The sequence below is a fragment of the Parus major genome, chromosome 3, assembly GCF_001522545.3.
Source record: "Parus major isolate Abel chromosome 3, Parus_major1.1, whole genome shotgun sequence".
NCBI lineage: Eukaryota > Metazoa > Chordata > Aves > Passeriformes > Paridae > Parus > Parus major.
In genome coordinates this window covers 23294701-23316204 of record NC_031770.1, presented here as the reverse complement: position 1 = coordinate 23316204, position 21504 = coordinate 23294701, and the positions used below count along the sequence as shown (strand labels likewise).

General features: G+C 41.9%; 1 protein-coding gene across 1 annotated transcript in view; it reads right to left on the bottom strand.

The window, feature by feature from the left end:
• The window catches only part of EML4 (EMAP like 4), a 147375-nt gene extending 127460 nt beyond the window's left edge, over nucleotides 1-19915 (bottom strand). The window contains exon 1 of the mRNA XM_015621767.2: nucleotides 19596-19915. Within this exon, the coding sequence (XP_015477253.1) occupies nucleotides 19596-19620 (25 nt within the window). The 5' untranslated portion in view covers nucleotides 19621-19915. The remainder of the gene's footprint in view (nucleotides 1-19595) is intronic.
• Between the last annotated feature and the right edge of the window lie 1589 nt (nucleotides 19916-21504).

Below are 21504 nucleotides of genomic sequence, written 5' to 3'. Positions count from 1 at the left end.
CTCACCGTTCTTGCCAAGCTGCAAATTAACATTTTGGGTATGCATTACATTATTGCAAAGCAAAGCCATCTACATAGATAGTTTCAGCTACATGCAAACACGCATGCACTGGAACAGTTTTTGTTAGCTCCCTGATTGCAAAGAAATACAACACAAAAATAACTAACACGTGTCTGAAAATCAGCCAACAAGTGAAGAATAAGCCCTGCATGGACAGATGCAAGGGGAGGAAACAAAAACCCCATACCTATAAGCCTTCTGTGAGGGCATGTGTGGCACAATGTGATGAGTAACTAAAGATGCCAACACTTACCAGTTTCTAAATTCCTGTCTGCTGGCTTGTCAAACGCCATTTACAAAAATTCAGCCCAGGCAAATGAGACTCCATCATTCAAGATAGTGTAGCATCAGAAATATAGGATTTAAACAGATATATCTGGGTAATTAATTTATAAGATACAGAAAAACTGAATAATCACTCAGACATTTGAACAAATGCAGTTGCATCTAATATTGGTACCACTGGTCATTAAATTAGGAAGGTTATACAAATAAGAAGTCTATATGTCTATTAAAAATAACAAGAAAACTGAATTGTACAGTTGCACTTTCTTGATCCAGTCATCTCCATGTCACTATAGATTTGCTGGTTTAGACAATTAAAATAAGCAGATTAGACCACCAAAAAGAGCTGGAGAAACCATTATCTATCTAGTCATAGAAACATAAACCTGAAACATTTATATTTAAGCATTTTAACCACTTCCAGGTGTTTACCTGTAAAGGGAATTTTTAAACAGTTAGAACCCCTACTTAGTGGTTTTATTAGGGAGCATCAATGTTTTGCAGAACTACAAACATACCTACCATTTTATTTTTCACTCACACTAAAAATGTCAACTCACTCATACAGAAAGTGCAAAGTGATCAAAAGGTGACTTTCAGACCAAAAAGTATCCATTTATACAGATATCAATGCCTAAAGCCATAGCATGTTTTTTTTGAGTAATGTGGAAGAACTTCTCTATGAAGAAATTAACTGTATCACTGAGCTTTAACACTCAACAATCCTCTAGATTTTTATGCATCACCTTATCTTTCAACACATTTTGGTTATTGCAATCGCCTGTGCTCCTAAGGCATCCTCTCCCCCACCAACACCTGCTTTTAATTAAAGATTTAAGTATCTATCTTGAGATATAATGCTGTCTCCTGTCTTCTGCCAGCCCACATTTCACCTGAAGAAACACCATTAGCTTGTGTGAAAGGATATGCTGGGGGTGGCAATCATGCCTCCCATTTACAGCATCCCTCTCCTTTTTCAAATTTTACATCTTCATACTTGCAGCAAATCACTTCCATGTGGGGCTGTGCTCTTCATGCCTGATTTCTATTCAAAGGGAATTCCTGCTGAAAGACTGAACCGATTCAGTCATGTTTTAAGCTGATTATGCACCCACCCCAGAACATCTTCCTCGCGCTCTGCACAGAAAATTGGTGCTGATGTAACCGAGTTCCTACGCATTTCTGCTCCGAAATACGGTTTCTGTCAAAATGAGCTCCAAGACATGACACACACACCCCAGCCCAGCCTTCCATCCCTTGCAAGGGCACAGGTGGCCAGGTTTTGCCAGCTTGCAATGGCTTTTCTCATGGGCTTCTGACTCCCGAGCACAATCAGGTCAGCTGGGAAAACAAGTCAAATTCTGAATGGCTGAATCTCACAGGCACCATAGGAAATACCAGGAAAAGGAGTCCCCAGAGAAGAGGGAGCTGCTGGTGGGTGTGGTGACAGTGTCTTCCTGAAACCCTAATGCAGAGGAATCATCAGAAACCTTAAGAAATGCCAGACAGTGCCTCGCTACTGCTACATTAGCTCTTTAAGAAGTAAAAAAATGCATGCAAAGAGCACCACACCACACAAGTTAACCGGCCTGACGTGCCAAGGCAAGTTCTCCAGGTTAAATGTTCACCAAATATAATTAATTTTAGAATTTCAAATAATTAACTGTAGGTAGGGTGTCATTTACAACGCAGTAGTTCTGAGGGGGTTGTTACAATAGCAACTGAGCAAACAAGCCTGATATTGCAAAGGCTCCTTCACTCCCCTGTTTTCTGAAAGCAACTGCAAGCAAACACCCTCCTCTTTATACACAAGGGCTTGTGAATACATTTAAACTTACTCTGTGTGAGAAACAAGCCAATTAATGGGAATTTCTAGCTGCAAAGGATGGTTTTCATCTAAAATGCTAAAGCACAGGGCAAAGGTTTCATAGAAAAGTGATAAAATCCCTTGAAGTATAGAATTTGAACCAAAAAAAGATGACCACAGAAGTACTTCAGCATAGGAGAAATATCACAATATCTGTCTTTCAAAGACTCCTGCATAAAAATGGTACAGTCACAAGCACGAGAAAAAGCTTACCATTAGCAATCCCAGTCTTCCATACTGCTAAATTTTGCTCCCCTTCTAACCCTGGCCTCTTTCCTAGCAGGATTTCAGAAATAGCACTGTACAGGAGGTTCTGTACTCCAGAAACTATTTTACTCAAATTGCACTTTTCAACAAAATGATGCTTTTTGAGAAATCAAGATGATTTCTCTTAAGCTGCACATACTTGTAACATCATTGAACCTGACCTGATTTTTTTTAAAAAAATACATATATTTACACTTATTGTACAAAGCACACACAACAGAACTCACTTTGCATGCATTACAAAAAGAAAATCCCAATTTTGCAGAAACAAGCAGTTAATACCTCAGCAAAGCACACGAAGAACACCTCCTTAATTGCACAGCCCACTGAAAGGCATTGGGGCAAGGTTCTAAAGGCTTAAAACCAAGGGGCTCTGAAGCATTTTGTATTTCACAGGACTCCTGAATAATCAGTAATTTAATCAATATTTAGCCCCAAGAAGTAGTAAAAGAAGGATAAAGTTTCCAGACATGGAAATAAGTTTTCCAGATATTTTGACTTTGTGATTGTCACGGCCAAAACAAAAGACCGTACTTTCCTCTGCCATTAAGTAAATACAGTACATAGCCTTTCTTAAAGCCCTGAAATTTGATTGTGGGGAAATAAACAAATAAAAACAAGGAGGATACAGATGAAAAAGCAACTTGGAACAGGCACTTTTTATGCAGAGCTCATAGTTTGTGTTATTAATACATTGCACATGGACCCTGTTTGAGTGAAGTTTGAGTGAAGTTAAACATAAAGAATCTATTAACAAAGCTACAGTTATTATTTCCTACAATGGTGACTTGTATGGTTCAAACTGTGTGAGAAATTAGTAAATAAAAAGAAGCAAGGAAAACACTATAGACACAGATAGTAAGAATTGAAATGATCATCCTGAATTAACTTGATAGTGCACTATGATAAAGAGAAAGCAAGCAAGGACTAATAAGGACCAGAATCACAATTCAGGCATTCCACTTGGGGATGAAGAATGATCAAGTTGCCCCGGGCAGGAGGGTAAGAGGATTACTACAACCCACTCCCAAAGGGAGCCCCAAGTGACCTGCCACAAAGGAACAATTATAACTTCATTGACTATTACCTAAAATTACATTTTTCTCACATTTGCATGAAAGTGCAGCTGTAATTACTGAGCCAAAATATTTAACTGCTGCCTTTGACAAGATGAACCAAGCTATGCCTATTTCTAAGGTTCTTTTTGTAACACAAGGCTGTTCTAAAAGAAGTCTCATGAAACAGAATAAGCTGACAAGCTCTTAAGAGTATGTTCCTTTCCAAAGGAGTTCCATGCTGCACTACTGTCAGCAAACAGAGCCAAGGTTGCAAAACCACTTTTACTATAACATTTTTTTCATGTCTTCAGAGGTTTGTAACTCTCTCAAGTTTTTCCCTTTTTATTTGAAAGGTTTCACATTCACTCTGGGAACTGTCTCAATAAGCATCTGAACATGCTTCTTAAAATACATATTAAAAAAGAATAGTACTCTAAAATGGGATCACTCAGAGACTACATAATGTATTAAAAAGTATCTGTGACCAATTGGAAGCTGGCGTCCCTGTTAGCTAAAGTATACAGCCAAAACATTGGGGAATGGGATTTACACACCTAGCAATTGAAATACGATCTCTAGGGTTGGAAATGACCTTTAAGATCATCAAGTCTGACCATCAACCCACCACCACATTCCCCACTAAACCATGTCCTCAAGTGCCATAATGTTTTCTGAACATTTCCAGGGACGGTTACTCCACCTCTCCCCAGGCAGCCTATTCCAATGCTTTACAACCCTTTCTGTATAGAAATTTTTCATAATGTCCAGCCTAAAACTCTGCTGGCATAAACTATTATTTTGCACTCTCTCTATTTATTTTTTTTTCTGCTTGTAATATATCTCTGGATTCACAACCTATGTTCACAACAAAAAAAAAAAAAAGAAAGGAAAAAAAGAAGCAAAGAATTCTGAAGAAATGTAATATAAAATAAATTATAAACCAGCCTTCCATCTGGAATTATTCAGAGGCACATATGGTCATATTTTTAATGTAGAAAAGTTTTGTAATCTGATACTTATTTGCCTTTCCTATGATTAGCTGCTCCACAACATACTAGCTTTAGAATATGAAGCTCAAAATCAAGTCTTATAAATGAAGTATTAAGTTAAAATTATTGACTCCTTAATTTCAGATATTTCCATAAAACCTACATTCTAAGGAAATACGTGTTTTCTATAAAATATACATTTTAACGGAATTAGGTTGGCTTATTTTTTCATTTTAGCACACAGCAACTGTAAAAAAAAAATTGAAACACATTTTCTCATCCAGAACATATGCATAAACTGCCTCAATAAGGACAGCAAGACAAACAATGATAATTAAACGGGATAATTATATCATTAGCTAATTTCAAGTTTGGGGTGGCATTGGCTTGGTTTAGAAAACAGTACTATGTTTGCTTATATTTGATTTTTGAGAAGACACAGTGACATAGGTGGATGTGAAAAGTTAGGCTTTCTCAGGAGGCTTTGAAAAGGAAAATCCATTCTGTCTTTTCACACACCTTTTTTGAGAATGGCAGGAAAAAGGAAAAAATGGAGGAAAGGCAGCAGAGGAAGAAAAAAGTTGCTGAGATTTGGAGAGTAGTGGGATGTTCAAGAGCATCCAGCTGTCTCCCCAACTGCTCTACTACCACACCACGTTGTTCTTCCTCCCTCACAGCCTCTGTCCTGCAGGCACAATACATCAAGCAGTTATTTTCACCTCTGGGGTGTGCAGTGAACTACCTCCACCCACCATGCTGGCAGACAGGAGCTCCACAACAGAGACAGATGGGCCTCTGCAAAGGGAACTGGACCACAGGCTGGCTGTACCAGGCAGCACACACCAGCCAGGCACCTTCTCTAACTTCTTTACACGATGTTATCTTTACAGTTTCCAAACCACTATCTGCCCACTCACCTCCCCACATCTCTCGTCCTCCAGAGATACAGTAACAAACTGATCCTCCCAATGACCTCCCACTCAGTGACCCACCAAAGTCAAAGGCAGGTGTGGTGCCAGCACAGACCCCTGCCCCTGAGCTCCTTGAGGACACCAAAGCTGAGACCACAATGCTCCTCATCTCAAAACTCCTCAGAGAGACTCAAGGGTTTCTCCAACATGACTAAAAGAACAGAGCTATTGCAGTCACCCTGGACATGCAAGGAAGTGGTTACCATGAGATAAACCATCTAGCCTGTAACTTGGATCAATTATCTGATTTTCTGCAGAAACAGACCCATTATCATGCTGATGGGCACACAACTAATCCTAAACAATTTATACAAGAAATCATTTGGGCTTCAAGTGCTCACCCTTTGTCTTCCTTACCCTACTGCGCACAAATACAGCCAATACTCAGTATTGCCCTGAAGAGGCATTATAAAAGGAGGCTAAAAAAAAAAAAAGTAAAAAAGTCTTTGCTTCCCAAGACAGAAGAGTCACATTCAGCTGCCCTCTACTGCCACAGCTGTCTCACACCAGCCCCCTGCAGTCCTCCAACACAGCTTCATGCACCACATGGTTTGAGCCATGGGATGGGTCCAGCTCTTTCCCCAGCACAGCAAGGTACCATGCTGATGAGCTTGCACACACAGAGCAAAGCCAGCTCCCACAGGCAGCAGTGCATTGTCCACCCTCTGAGCAGGGAATGCAGTGAAAACACCACCAGAGCTTGACTCCATCTCATTTGCTCTTGCTGCCACTTTCACAAATGTTTTTATACAAACAGGAACACTGACCTACTAAAGGACTACAAATTACTGCCTCAAAACTAAAACGGAGGGGGTTTTATGGTAGGTAGTAAGCTGCTCGATATGCAGCTTACTCAAAAGGGAGTAGAAAAGTGAAATGCAGAATGAGAGCAGAACAGCACACATGGCAATATAGAGATCACAATATGTAACACAAAAGCTGCAGTACCTCTCGGTACTTATATATATATATATAATATATACTTATATAATTACCTCTTGGTAATTATATACTTTATATGACTGCTACAAGTCACTTGCTAGATCAATAAAAGAGGCAGCACTAGAAAGCACCCAAATACAACTGTGTGTTCAATTACAAAACCAAAGGTAAGTTTCCTACCAATTACATTGACGCATGTGGGTTCAAAAAAATACCCTCAGTAATAAAGCAGATACAATATACACTACGCATGTGAAACAGCCAGCACAGCCAGAAATCATTAACTTTAATACCACAAAACATAAAAATTAACTGTAAAAGCAGCAGAGAATCTCTAGTGATCTGATGTTGTACTTCCTTCTAAGTTTCATGTGTAATTGCTGTAATAAAAGTCCTTGGAAAAATAAGTTACGTCAAACAAAATAATCAAACCAATAATGATTAACAAATATGTGGAATGTACCTCAGTATAAAAAACTAATATAAATGCCTTTAAGATTATTTTCTATACATTAAAATGTTTCTAAATAAGCAGAAACTTACCTACTTTCAGTGTTTTACTAGCATGGAGGATGGTCCCCTTTTAGTACATAAACACACATGAAAAATTTGAAGAAGAAAAGAGGGAATGAAGAAAGGCATATGGCAGCCATTATCTTATTAAATTAGAGGGATGTTTCTTGTTACAAGAGAATTGAGGAGCAGAACCTTGGTGGACTGAACAGCCAGTAAATTGCAACAGCTGCAGCACCCTCCTTCTCCAAGATCCTTGGAAGTGGCCCAGAAAGACATCAAGCTATCAGAGCATCAGCGTGCTTGGTTCACATAACACAAGAGGTAAATGACTAAAACCTATTCCAACACCTGTTTCCAACAGACTGAAAATTGTTTCTATAATGCTAAAGTCACTAGACTTCAGCATCTGAGGAAAGCACAGATTAGAAAAAGGGTGACATGACACAAAGTAGCCCATGACAAGCATGGTGAACATGGCAAGTGTGTCATATATCACCTCAAAAACTTTCCAGCAAAAACCTGAAGTTAAATGGCATTCAGCGAAAAACAGAAAATAATATTCTACATGGAATAGAAGTTTTTAAAAACCCCAAATAATCACAAGGCACCCACAGAAGTACCTGAGAGGGAATGGGTGGTTCTACAAAGCTACATAGCGTTGGACAATCCAGGTATTCATAGGGAGGAGCACATGCCACAGCAGTCTAACACAACAGGAAGAAAAACAAGTTGCTCTGCAGAGCATCCCTCCAGCAGCTGTAGCTTGTCACCATCCCCATGAAACCCCTCAGAGAGTTCACCAGAGTGGCTCCTGCAGTCTCAAATTAGAGGCCTTCCTTCCAAAGGCAGACATTTTCCTTTCCCTTCCATGCTACAAAACTGCTTATTCAGGGAAAGTCAAAACTACATGTGATATGTAATTATTAGCATTACCCCTGTTTTGTACAACCACATGGAAGTCTCTGCTGTCACACTACCCCAGCTTCCCTATACATCACTCAGGACCACACCTACAGGGGAATCACCAAAAGAAGCAGAGATGGTTTCCATCTCAAAGGTCTTGCCCCAGAGGGTTTACCCCAGATCCCATGATCTGGCTCGGCTCCCCAGCATGACAGCACCCACAGGCAGCACATGGCTTAAGGCCACCAAGCAGCTGCTCTTTGTGGAACTTGGAGGAGACTGTAGGATACAGCATGAACTGTGCATGACAGAGAAGGGGGAATGTTAGCACATACACATTAAAGCTGATGAGGCAGATGAAAATCACTATGAAATGGCTGCTTCTGCACCCCTGTTTCTCAACAAAGAAAGATGCAGATCAAAGGCAGAAGCCAGTACCTGAGGCTGTTAAGCCAGTACTGCAACTCAAGGGATGGTTAAATCCCAGAGTAATTAAGCTGATGAAGAAAACTGGAGTTAAGAGTCAACAGACAACTCTTAGATGACATCAACCCTACCCATTTTTCTTCTAAAAATACATACCCAAAGATCGTATGATAGTACAGAAGAGCCGTTTGCCAAAATACAGCTTCTTGCTCATCTTAGGCAAGTCGCTTCTTTCTAGTAAAGATTTCTATCTTCTGCCTGCTAATTTGTTTAACTTTGAAGGTATTTTGAGTTTTAACCCATATGCAGTATGCAAAAGACTCCGTAAATAGCAACATGGCAAAGACAAAAAAAACAAAAGCTATTTCAAAGCTTTTCAAAACCAAAACTTTAAGCTTTAAAAAGCTTAAAGTCTTTCAAAACCAACATGCATACTGCAATGCAAAAAGATAATCAGGAGCCAGTAATACTGACAGGAAGCCAAAAAGTGCATTAATCAAACATACAAAAAGTAAGTCCAGATAGGGCTATATTACATAAGAGAGATGTTATATATAATGTGGGGGTCAGTCTCCCAGGGAACAAGTCATACAACACAGGAAATTGCATCAGAACAGGTTTGGATTTGATACTGGGAGAAGTTCCTTCACTGAAAGGGTAGCCAGACTTTGAATCCTTTAAATGAAACTGGGGGAGAGGGTAGGAGGATATCAGTGGGTGTGTTACTATATATATACATATGCAGACACCAGGGTCTGGAAATTTCCCAATTAGTTCTGGAAACTAAAATAAGGACTATTAAAATTTTATATGTTTAAATTACCTTCAATTAAAGGCTGAAAGGCAGATGTAAGTGATCTTATCAAACACAAATCTGCACAAACTGACAAATACAATTTAGGCTTCAAATACTCTATGCAAGCTTTCTTGTCAATTCTCCTTCACTTTCCAGCAATTCCCTGCCATTTTATCTATAGCTTTGGGAAAAAAACAAAATCACTTTGTGATCTACAGAAAACAAACAGCAAATTTTGCCACTCACAAAAGCCAGCAGCCAAGTTAGAGCCCTTTTGCTAGTACAGCTGCCATAGCTATAGGAGCAGGAAATTGAAATTTCTACCGCAAATAATAATTAAGTAAATGCAGATAATTAAAAGCATGTTAGCAAGAATCTGTACACACAAACCTGTATTGTTTAGCTAGGTAATAACTGAATTGATAGGCAGAGGGAAACAAAGTAAAATCTCTACCCTAACAATGTTTCAAATACCTTAATCCAGTAGTAAACAGCTTGCATTCTTTGTTTCTCAGGTGAATGATGACTTCAACATTTGACTACTAAAAGTCAAATTAAATGCTCTTCCAGTTTCATATTTCTCTACAAATAGAATATTATACACACATACAAACATTCCTGTAGCAGAGCCACAAGCCTGGCATGCACACACAAAATGAATGATCAAAAATCTGTTCAAAACTCAGATGCCTTGATATAAAGAAAAACTGATCTCCTCTCTCCTGTTCAGTAAGGGTGCCAGATTAGAGTCCCATACCAGCTCACTGAAAAATTATCCCAATGAAAAAGCAACATAAGATTCCTCCCAACAAATATTTCCTGCATTTGCTAATGCACACCATGACATTTAACCCATAATCAACCATTCTGCAGGACACTAAGATCAAATACTGGCAACATCTACCAACCTGATGCCCACAGCTTGAACCCCTCCGAAGTTTAAATAACTTACAACTATTAACATCTAAAAGTTTGGCATCTAAAAATGAAAAATGGAAGTCTATTTCAGAATTAAATTTGTCATCAGATGAGGCTTGGAGCAACCTGGTCTAATGAAAGGTATCCCTGCCCACAGCAGGGGGGTTGGACCCAGGTGATCTTTAAGGTTCATTCCAAGACAAAACATTCTGTGATTAAACAGTAACTTCTATTCTGTATTTTTCCACATCATGAATAAAGTGGGATTGTTTTTCAGTGCTTGTCTGGGGTGGCTCTAAACCTCAGAGTTTACAAATTTAAAGATTGCTAGGTTCTATCTGTTTTCTTTGCCCCTAAACCAGCCAGCATGCAAAAGCTAGAGGCATCATGTTAATCTCACACAGAAATTATGTCCACAATTGGACAATTCTCCAATTGAATCATAAAAATGTACATCAGTTTGTAACACTGTTACTGCCTAAAATGCTGGAAATGCACCACCAAAAGCTCCACAGCACTTGTGGGCCAGCAATTGTTTCTTCCTATTTAGAGTTTGTACCAACAATTCAGTTAGTACTGACAATAACAATTAGTTATTCCAGCAAATAGCACTGAAATATCATTTCTAATGACCCACTAATAAGCCAAATAAAGTGTTCAGGGGGAAAACAAAGTGTTTTACCAATAATCTGAATTGTTTACTGTTTTCTACAACTATGCCTAAGACCCACTTTTCTCTATGTTTAAGAGAAGCAATTTCTATTTTTAAAGCTCCTTTGAAAATACCTCAAATCACCCAACTCTTTGTTTATAACCAACATTTCATCTCTCCAAGCATCTTTCAGAAAATACTAGTCACAGATTACAGAAAATACAGAAAAAATTCCAGATCTGGAGAACAGCACTGCCAACATGTCATCTTTCTTAAATGTCATATAATTTTCATGGGAAAATGCCATCATTAAATGCTTAGAAAATAGACATGCAGATGGATTCAGTGCTGCTTCATGCTTATCCTGTGACAGAGTATTAAAAAAAAATTTAAATTATTTTAAAAAACACCTGTCAGAGTTTGTACTGTCTGTTATTGTCCCTCTTGCCTCATGGGTTTAATGGACACATTTAGAATTCAGAAAGCAAGCACCACAGCCACACAAACCACTGATTTCCTGCCAGGTCTCTCTGATGGCATTTGCACAGGACACGCTGGGAGAGGAGGGGATAGCAGTTCAGTGCAGAATTTCACAGTTAAACAAAGTTGTAATTACCTCCTTGTTAGAGCTCTTGTTTAAAGAAGCCAAGTGATACTATGCAGACACGAGTATTGCCATGTCTCTGAACCTTGCAGCTGAAAAAGTTTAATTTATGGTTCTTACCCCTAGAGGTTCCTCCTTTCCATGCCTCTCTTTGGAAATACCAAAAAGCACATTATTAGATATACTCTTCTGAAATTCCATTCAATCAAATTCGACCCAAACAACTCCTAAACCGTACTGGCTGCAGTGCACGTTCACATATCTGAAGTGGACTCTCCTCCCAGAGGATCCCAAATGGATGTGTGGAGCAATCACCTCAGAACTGTTCCTACTCAAAGAGTGGTTTCACCACATCTACACCAGAGATGTGCGAGAAAATCTTTAACAGGAGTCCTTTTCCTTCTATTCCATGTGGCCAGGTCTCCAACTTCTACTGCTCCAGGAAAGGAATTCAGTCAGTTGTGTCCTACCTGAAGGATTATGTCTACAATATCTACAATTATATCTACGATTCAAAGCCACTCCAAAGTTTGCCTATTAGTTACAGAAGCCAGAAGTACTGGAAGATATATAATAAAGATTTAAAAAAAAAATTAATCTGGGGAGGTGATATCCTTCCTCAAAAACTGAACCTGTGAGACTGAGCTCTACTCTGCTGTGTTTAAACAGAGCTTGCCAATGCAAATCTTCAGTTCTAAGGAAGGAAAGATCCAAATAATGCACACACAGCAGGAAATGTCTTGAGGAAGTGGCATGGTCTGCTTGTCACCAAGAATAAGGGGAATGGAAACAAACTCGAGCCCACCCTACTGCTGTTCTTCTCTACAGTGATGGGCACAAAGCTCATCAGAACCCTGATGCAAAAACATTTTTCTTTTGTTCTCAAAAGAGAAAAAAGTAACATATATAACTGTAAGGAAACTAATAGTTCTACCATTCATCTTATATATGTTTGGGATTGTTAAAATTAGCTATGCATGTGCAGGCTTGCTTACCTCAGCCACTGACTGAATTTAAGCATTTTAAAACAATTTCTAGTACCCTTATGTCATCATTTCATTAAAAACCATAAAAAGTGGTGAAATCATTACCTCTTTGTTTGGACAGCAAATATAAATTTCTTGTCAACAGCCATTTTCTCGCTTTTGTGTCTCAACTCAAAATAAATAAATCCTACTCTTTTGTCTTTAAAGTTGTAATGTTCTCATGAAAACACATTTTCATTTTCCTTAACTAAACCACATTTCTAGATCTAACTAATTTACAGCATCCCTTTGGAGAGCCAAATCTGGGGCTTAGAACCATTTTTTTTTTTTTTTCTTCATTTATCCACTGGGTTTCAAACTCCCAGTTTTCCCAGAGGATTATGAAAGCCTGCCAATTTAGCTTGATGCATTAAGACTGTTTACACAAATCCAAAATACAATCAAATATAAACCAGTCTGGTTTCAGCATCCCCCTCCCATATTTTTTAAGCTCAAAACTGGCCAGAGAATTGGGAACAACTCTGGGCTGGAACATTGCATTTACTGCTCTGAGTGGAGCTTCAGCAAAATGAGAGAACCAGGTGACAGACAGCAGTATTTTTCTTCAGTTTAATACACTGGAAATTCCATGTAATTGTACAAAATATATCACATCCAAAATACATCATATCTATTTACAGTGCATAGCTGTTGTTTCTTCTCTTGTCCCTCACACTGCATTTCTATTATGCATAAGAGCCATTCACAAGTACAAGCAGCTCCAGAAAGAACTGGTATTAAATACAAAAAGTAAGCCTACTTCTACAGTAAGACAGATTTGCACTCAAAAATACCTTCCTTAAGAAGGTACAAGAGCATGCAATCCACATCACTAGATGGGGCAGAAAGGCAGTGAACACCACCAAAGAAAGAAAGAAACTGGATTCCCCAAAAACGTGGTAAAAAGTAGCTGTCCCTCCCTATCAACAGCACTGTCATGCAGAGCAGTGCAGCCATTAAAGAGTCAGGAAAGGGATCAAGAAACCAGCAGTCAAAGAACAACAAGACACAGCTATATTTAGTAAACAAGTTAGGCTGAAACTACTGACGATAAGAAAAAGAAGCAACCCACTGAGAGGCAAAACAGTCAAAAAACTAATTAAAAAACATTAGCTCATTGAACCCAGTAAGAAGACTTAGGGCAGAATGCTTAAGAATGTTGTAGCACTCACTGATAGTCTGTAGCATGAATACTTGCATCATGGAGCAAAAAAAAAGCTAAACAAAAAATAAGAAAGGGAGCAGGCAGGAAGAAAAGAAAAACGCAAAATGAGAAAAAACTGTTTGTATGTTCCAAGATTTAGCAATAAACTGATATTTTTAATGATGATGGTGTTGTCCTCCACATCCATCAGCACCACCCACCCACTCTCATTGACTGAATGATCAGTTCAGACTCCAAGCTGCCCCACAGACACAAGCTTTTGCAATCTGAATGCCCATACGTGTGCTAAAGAGCACTCACACTCTCAGAAAAAAATTGCACATCACCATGTGGTGTCCAGTTATCCATCCTTCAGCATTCAATTAAAGGAAAATCCAGAAAACTAGAATTCTGCCTCAATTTAAACAAGCAGATGAGGGAAAAGAGGGAAGTAATTCCTATATAAACTCCCAGTGCTTACTTGTTTCCAGAAAGGAAAAGTGAGGTGAGCAGCGGTTCCACCTGAGCCCATAAGTAAGTGCAGAAAGATTTCTTGAAAAGGAAGTTAGTGAAGCTTATGGAAAGTTCTTTATCAGGTGTTTTTCACCTCCTAAACAGAAGAATGTCCCTACTAGAAAGGCTCAACACCAGCAAAAGCGGAGAGGCTTGCACTGTCATCGTACATGCCACGTGCTGTAAAATTAATTATCCTCTAACACCCTTCCCATTACATTATGTGAGAGTAAAACAGGAACAACATTCTTGGCCTTACGATCACATTCATTAAGGATTAGGTTTAGCAAGGACCTGAAGAGAGAAGGCAAAAATAAACCTCACTAATTGATACAAACCACACCAAGAAGGGAAGCAGCTCTGAAGAGCAAGGACTGGCGTGGATCACCCTTACTAACAAAACAATTATTATTAATAATAATACTTGCTAAACAAAATACTGCTTCAAAAACTTCTAAGAACACCGTTCTTGACCAATTTTTTCCCTCTTGCATATTTCATGATATAAGGCATAGAAGGAAAAAATCCTTTCAGAGTAGGTTCCTCAGGCAAGAGACAATCCTGTCATATAACTCTACTGCAGTATCAAAAGTATTAAAGAACATGAAAAACCCATTGTAAGGCCAGAAATTATTCTAAGCATCCCAAGCATTAATAATAGCTTTTCTAAGGGAGAGAGAAATTTTGAGAGGGAGTTCTAACAGGCTCCTGTGTTTGAGATACTACTCACAACGAGACCAAATATTACCAATTACTCTGTGCAAAACCAGGATTGTTTTTTAAACACACAATCCTTTGCTTTTCAGCTGGCTAGAGAGCAAAGGGTTCCTCCTCACTGCACATGAACTGAAGACCTCTAGCAAAAGGTGAGCTGCCGCCACCACCAACTTTCTAAAGCAAACAGCCTGTTCCCTCCTTGCTGCTGGAGTTTAATCTCCCCTGGCACCAGCCAAGGCCATCCTTCTCAGGCAGGGGAGAATGATGTCCTGCCAAAGTTTTTATTTTTAAGAAGACACACAGTGACAATAGCACACAGCAATCCCACGAGCAAGCAGAGCCCTGTGAATCAGGCTGAGCTCGCTGTTGCTATGAGCAATTGCATTGCAGCACCACGGCCACTTCTGCAGTCTAGACGGGCAACGATAAAACTTAATATTCTAGCCCAAATAAATGACAAATACCCCACACACTCATTTTTCTCGGTAGTGAGCCCAGCCAGAGATGAATCATCATGCACACACGCTTTCCAGGCTCACAGCACCAGTGACCACAAGATCCTCTCTGCCTGAGCCACCTTGAGCCCTGTAGCAGCTCTGCCCACACAGACGGGGGGCTCTGGAGAAGCCTTACCGGGTTCTAGCAAAGCCACAGGTTCAACAGACACTGCTGGTTCCTCCAGGGCTGAGCAGCAGCACATACTCATAATGCTGCCTCAGAACCTACTCAGAAGACAGAGAGCTTCTGCACAATACCCAGGAAAAGAAATGGAGCAAAATGATATGAACCGTCACCCCTCCCGTAAGTGGTTAGCATATAAACTGCAGTTAGTAGCAATACAGCCACAGAACAAAAGGTAGATACTGCACAAAATGATAAATAAAGAATTTTTTTTATTATGTCTCCAGTTCTTCTTCCAGTAACAACGGCAGAGCAAAGCATTGGTCTCCACTTAGTAATTTCAGCTCTCCTTTGCTTTCTATTTCCCTGAAAACAAAATGCACAGGCTCAAAGAATCTTAAAAAAAAAAAATAAAAAAATCCTAAATTATTCTACTTGCCTGAAACTTCAAGACAAGAGTGATTTTAATTTCTCTGTGAAACTATTTTCAACCATAGAGAATCCTTCAGAAAGATTCCTTCTAACCTTCAGGGCACCCTGCACAGCTGCACAAAAACCCCGGTTTGAAATCAGAAGTTGAGACTTCTCCATATTTCTATGAGTTACTATTCTGCCACAGACATCAATAATGGAGAGAGTCCTTTTGAAATGCTTTATTCCAGATTGTTATCACACACACTGGTGAAAAACTTGGAAAAGGCTGTAGTGATTTTTTTAATATAATCTGATGAATGTTTCCATATCTTTGTTTACCATGAGTTATTGTTACAGAGTTCAATTAGCAGAAGCCTTCTCAGAAGGGAAAACAATGCAGCTGCTAAAAGCAATGGAAAACTGTCCAGCAAAGAGTACTCACTCCTCACCAGCCCCAGGCAGCCTGCCATGGCTGGCTCTCCCTAAATCTAACAGATCTCACACCTTAGACGAGACCCAGCAAAGTCACTCTCAGAGCTGGCAGCTACACACAGCCCCACCTGGTCCCACCTACCCTCAGCTGAAGGCTCCCACTGCTTCCCTCCTGGCATGCTTCTCCTACTCCCTAACAAGACAATTTAGGTAGAAACCCATCAAAACAGTAGGGGCAAGCACCAAAGCAGAAAAGTTATGTAATCCCCAATGATACCTAAAACTCAAAATTATTTATGGCAAAACTATCAGTCTTCTGCAGTCCTGCAGCCCTCTGATGGGCATGTCTGAATCAGCTCACCCGGGGCTCGCAGGCACCAGCGTGAGAGGGGAAGAGACGCAGGGCAGTAGTGCAGAACAAACAGGAGCGAGGGATGAAGCAGGACAGCACTTACCGACAGCCTTAGCTGCACTATTTCCCACACGGGCTTTTTTATTTGCCTTTTTTATTTTTCCCTTTTGCTAGAACTCTCTGCTTGACTCCGTTGGCAGAATCAGCAGTGCTTTCTCTGCTCTGATGCACGTCTGTTTTGATGAGGACCCTGAGGGGCAGGGGAACTTGGCAGCATCAGAGCCAGACACCCATGCTGTGCTTCTGTCTCAGCCAGGGCACAAGGCAAGAGCCCAGGCACCCCAGTCCAAGTTCACAGACTTCTTGTTCCCATTCAGAAGCACATTCTTTGACTTCGAGGGATGAATCTGAAAAAGCAGATGGCCAGAATCCATTGAGCCCTCTGAGAGCCATCACTTTGGCAATGCCAAATGTGAGACACAACTGTCCTACATGAGACAATAAATGGGATCCAGTTATCACTGTGATATTCTAAAGGTACTGAAGTCACAGCAAACAGGAAATAACTCAGTGCTTTATCAAAATAACCGATATCTATTTCAACTGTGCAAGTTAACTCATAACATAGAGTTTTTTTTTACTGTATACAGTAATTGTATACTTGTAAGTAGAGTGCTACATAAGCACTTACTAAGCCAATAACCAAAACAATTTTCTAAATTACATATAAAATGGTTTCTTTCCTCTGTTTATTCTCATAAAAGTTTCAATGTGGAAGCCAAAAGAAAACAGCTGCGTAAAGTATTTTCAACTGCAAGAGACATGCAAGAAGGTATTTCTGCCTGTGCTAGAGGGCACAATCTGTAATAACATTTTGCCTTCCAGATAATGACAGGAGGCATTAAAAGGACAACTTGCTCTCTAATAAGCTTGCTTGACTGGTTGAGCATGCACATACATAGACAGCACAGTTTTGCCAACAATAATTTTAATTAATTTTTACATTTCATTCTAAATTACATTAATTTATGGCCTTCCTAAAAGACATTTAGCAGACAGCTGATTAAATTCAAGCCATTAGATTTTAATTAGAGATGTTTAAAAAAAAAAGGTCTCAGAACAATTCACACATCTTTGTGAACACTATGTGCTCATTAGCAGCTAGAAAAGCCAACAAGTGATTAAAATACAGAAGAGGACTGAGCAGCATGATTCAAACCTGGAAACAAAAAAGTCACATAAAGTTTCATACTTCAAAGCAAAAGATTCTGGGAATGCCCTCCCCTCAGCCCAAGTCCAGAAAACCTCTGAGCATCAGTGCTTGCCACAAAAGCAAAATCAAAGGCCAACTAGCAGTGAATATCATAATACACATTTTAAAAGGTTGAGCTGAGCTTAATCCTCATTAAATTCACATAAAATCACAGCGTGTTCCTGAACAAACAGTGAAACAAATTAAAGATCCAGATGGAGCCCCCGTTAACAAGACACATGGGATGCCCCAATGAGCCCATCATGGCTCCACAGCACAAGGTGCTGGCCCACCCGATGATCCAATGCCACTGTCCACTGAGAAACTCCATGCCAGAAAGCAAAGCTTAATTATTTCATAATAATTGAGTTTTTTCCTACTTCCAACAAAAAACAGTTATTTCTAAATATCGACCTCAGGGGACCAATACTGCACGAGTTAAAAGCAATATCGGTGTGCTTTGATATGGTGATCAGTTCTTCTGCTGGGTTAAGAGGTTCATAAATATTAACCAAGGCACATTTACATATGTCACCCACAGGCACAATCTTCCCTCAGAAAACCGGGAACAGAACCCGTACAATTCCTCCATGTGTCGCTTTCTGATCACCAGATCTAAAATGGCCATGGCAGTTACTTGAGCAAGGACAGTATATCTGGCAAAGAGCCAAACTACCAAAGCATACTGTTAATTATGGTGCACCGGTTTGGTTTGGAGAGATGCCCAAAATGCTGGAGTTGACATTTCAAAAACCTGAAAGGTTAGGATCACACTTAGAAGTATTTAAATGAGTCAATTTTTCCAGAAAATTGAGAACTATTCACTGTTACTACAGGTTTTACGGGAGTGACGTAAAAATAAATTAGTCTTGTTTTTAAGGGGCATAGATTTATTATTCTACAAAAGATGGAGTGAGTTTGAGCACAAAATGCCTGCAATAGATGCAGCAGCACTGAATACGATGAGAGCAGCAGGTAGGCAGCACCTCGAAGTCAACGGTCTTAAAATTTGCAGAAATGGAAACTTACACGGTTTACAAGTGTTACATTTGGATACATGGTCAATTGACACCTGTAATCAGCACAACCTGGCTGCACAGGCGATCTGTCCCCCAAACGAGTCAAAAACTGGTCTGGTGGAGTATTTTTGCTTCAAGAAACTGGTGAGAAATTGCCGCAGCCTTCATAAAACTGAAGGCAGAGCAGCCTATCAGTTTTCTGGCACCAAAAACAAGCAGTTAATATTTTCGCTCACGCCAGGGCTCCGGCAGAGGAACCTGCCGCCCAAGCAGCCCGAAGGGCGCCTCGGGCGCACGGACGGATGCTCGGACACCGGGAAGGTGCCGACTGCCCCGTTACCATTCCCGCGGATGCCGCCAGCGCCCCCAGGTTTCCAGGGGTGCTGCGTTCCCCTTGGAGCCGCTCTGAGCCGGGACAGGGCAGAGCTTTCCGCGGCTCTCGGTGCGACACCGGGCCCGCTGCACCCGGACCGACGGCGTCTCTCCCGCTCGGAGCAAAAAGAAGAGACAAAAAACAAAATAACGTTTAAAAAAACCCAAACAGCTTGAGCCAAACCATCAGCCCAAAGCCAAGCAACTAGCTCTGGGGAAGCGCAAACCCACGGCGAGCGAAGAACAAAGAAGGCAAGTGCAGCCGGAGCTCTCGCAACAGATGGTTTGAAGCTGACCAGATTTCGCGCTGGCATCCCCTCCCCTCCCGCCGCGGGCGGTGTTCGCACGCACCGGCCCGGCCGGCACCGGGCAGTCCCTGCCGGCGGCTCCGGCATCCCCGCCGGCCGCAGGTGCGCGCCCCGGGCCCCGCCGCAGGCGGGCTGCCCGCACCTCGTCCCGTCCCGTCCCGCCGCCACTCACCCAAACTCCCGGCGAAACCGTCCATCTTGTACGGGGGGAGGCTGGTGCCGGAGCCCGAGGCGAAGCCGCCGTCGTGGTCGGCCGGGACAGGTTCATTCACCCGCGAAGCAGCGGCAGGCAGCGGCGGCGCCGCAGCCCGGCGCTCACAAGCCGCCCGGGGCAGCGGCTCCGGCGGCTCCCTGCGCTCGGCGGCTCCGGCTCCTCCTCCTCCTCCTCCTGCCGCCGCTGCTTCTGGCGCTGCTGCGGGGCCGGCGCTGCCCGGCTCCGTCCCTGCGCCGCGACCCCAGCACGGCAGCGAGTGCCGAACTACTCCCGCCCCCGCCAGCAGCGCCGCCCCAGCGCCCCGTGCTGTCGTGCTTCCGACTCCGCCCGCCCTGGCAGCCGCCGCTTCCCCTGCGGGCGGGCAGCGCCCAGCGCCTCGGGCCGCGGCTCCGCGAGGGCTGCGGCAGCTGCCCCGAGCACAGAGGGGCCGTAACGGGACACGGGGTGCGGCCGGAGCAGCCCCGGGGCCAGCGCGCCTTCTCCCGTGCCGGTCGGCCAGGAGCAGCACCTCGGTTTATAGTCAAAAGCTTGTGCTATCGAGTAGGCTCTGGGTGGGTTAATTGGGCGGCTTAATGTAATCACCCCAGCAATCTAAAACAAATCTTCTAGGTGAATCTCAAAACGTTCGTTCAGACTAGTTCGGGGAAGTTTTTCTTCGCTGATGTTAAGTCAGGGGAACTGTCACTTCTGTACCCTGGCATTTCTTACAGCTGGGCATAAGCAGTCACTCCCGCCGCTCCCAGCCGCCCGGGCTCCCGACCGTCTCTTATAACTTCCAGTCATGTGCTTGATGTCTGCGGAAAAGAGAAAGTAGGACCAGAAATTCAAGTCAGCTCTGCTCCATACTATCTAATCGCCCAGTCAAGGCGATTTCGTATGTTAAGCAACATCAACGAGTTGCATGACGCACTTTCTCCTCGGTCAGGAAAAGCTCCGTACCCATCGCAACATCCTGTTTTGTTGTAAGTATCTCCCCGGAACGCAGTCTCGGCGAGTGCCGCAGTTACACAGAGGCGTGGGTAATTGCCTCACGAACACGGCCCTGGCATTTGCAGCTGGGCCCTCTAATGACAGGCTGTGGATGTTGTCGAACAGGACTGGGGAGAACTCGGAGCTGGAGAGCAGCACAGACCTGCTGGGAGCAGCCCACATTTCCCAGCACCTTCCATCCGCTTAGGCAAAAGCATCGTTATCTTGCTGATCTGCAACATTCAATAAACCCAGGAGGTTTGTGCTCGCCCACATTAGAGAAAAGCGCCTTGAAATTTTTCATCAAAACCTAATCTCCACTGGATTTTCCAGCAAATTTTACTGAACAGCTGCCGCAGCAATGAATTTGAGTGCAGCTGCCTGCCAACTACATTAATAATCCACCATCATACATCCTGTAGTCTTGTCAAAAAACGATGTCCTGTAATTGATCTGCTATAAATGAGCCACCATTAGCCTCTAGGGTCTGGTCTTAATTACTACCAGGCATTAGAGCTTCTACTCGCACTTGGAGTATGTTGTAGAATGGCTCTATATGGAAAGGCTACTTTCAGGGTCTCTTAACTATGAGAAATGGGCCCTGCAGTCAGTATAGTCCAGTCAAAATTCCTTTCAAAATGCTTCATTTTACGGACAAAAGCAAGAAGAGCCAGGCCGTGGTCCTATCTCCCCAACCCCCATTTATTGCTTGCCTCAGGGCAGGTTTCCAATATGCTCAGAGCATTGGGAGTACACAGAGAAATTTCCTCAAGGTAGGAAAGGAAAAGTGCTCTGGGAATTCAGAACCTGTGCACAATTTTCTTCAGAAAAGAAGTCCCTTTCCTGCATACAGAGCCTTATGGAAATTCCCCAGGTGGGATTTGTGTGTGTTAGGTGT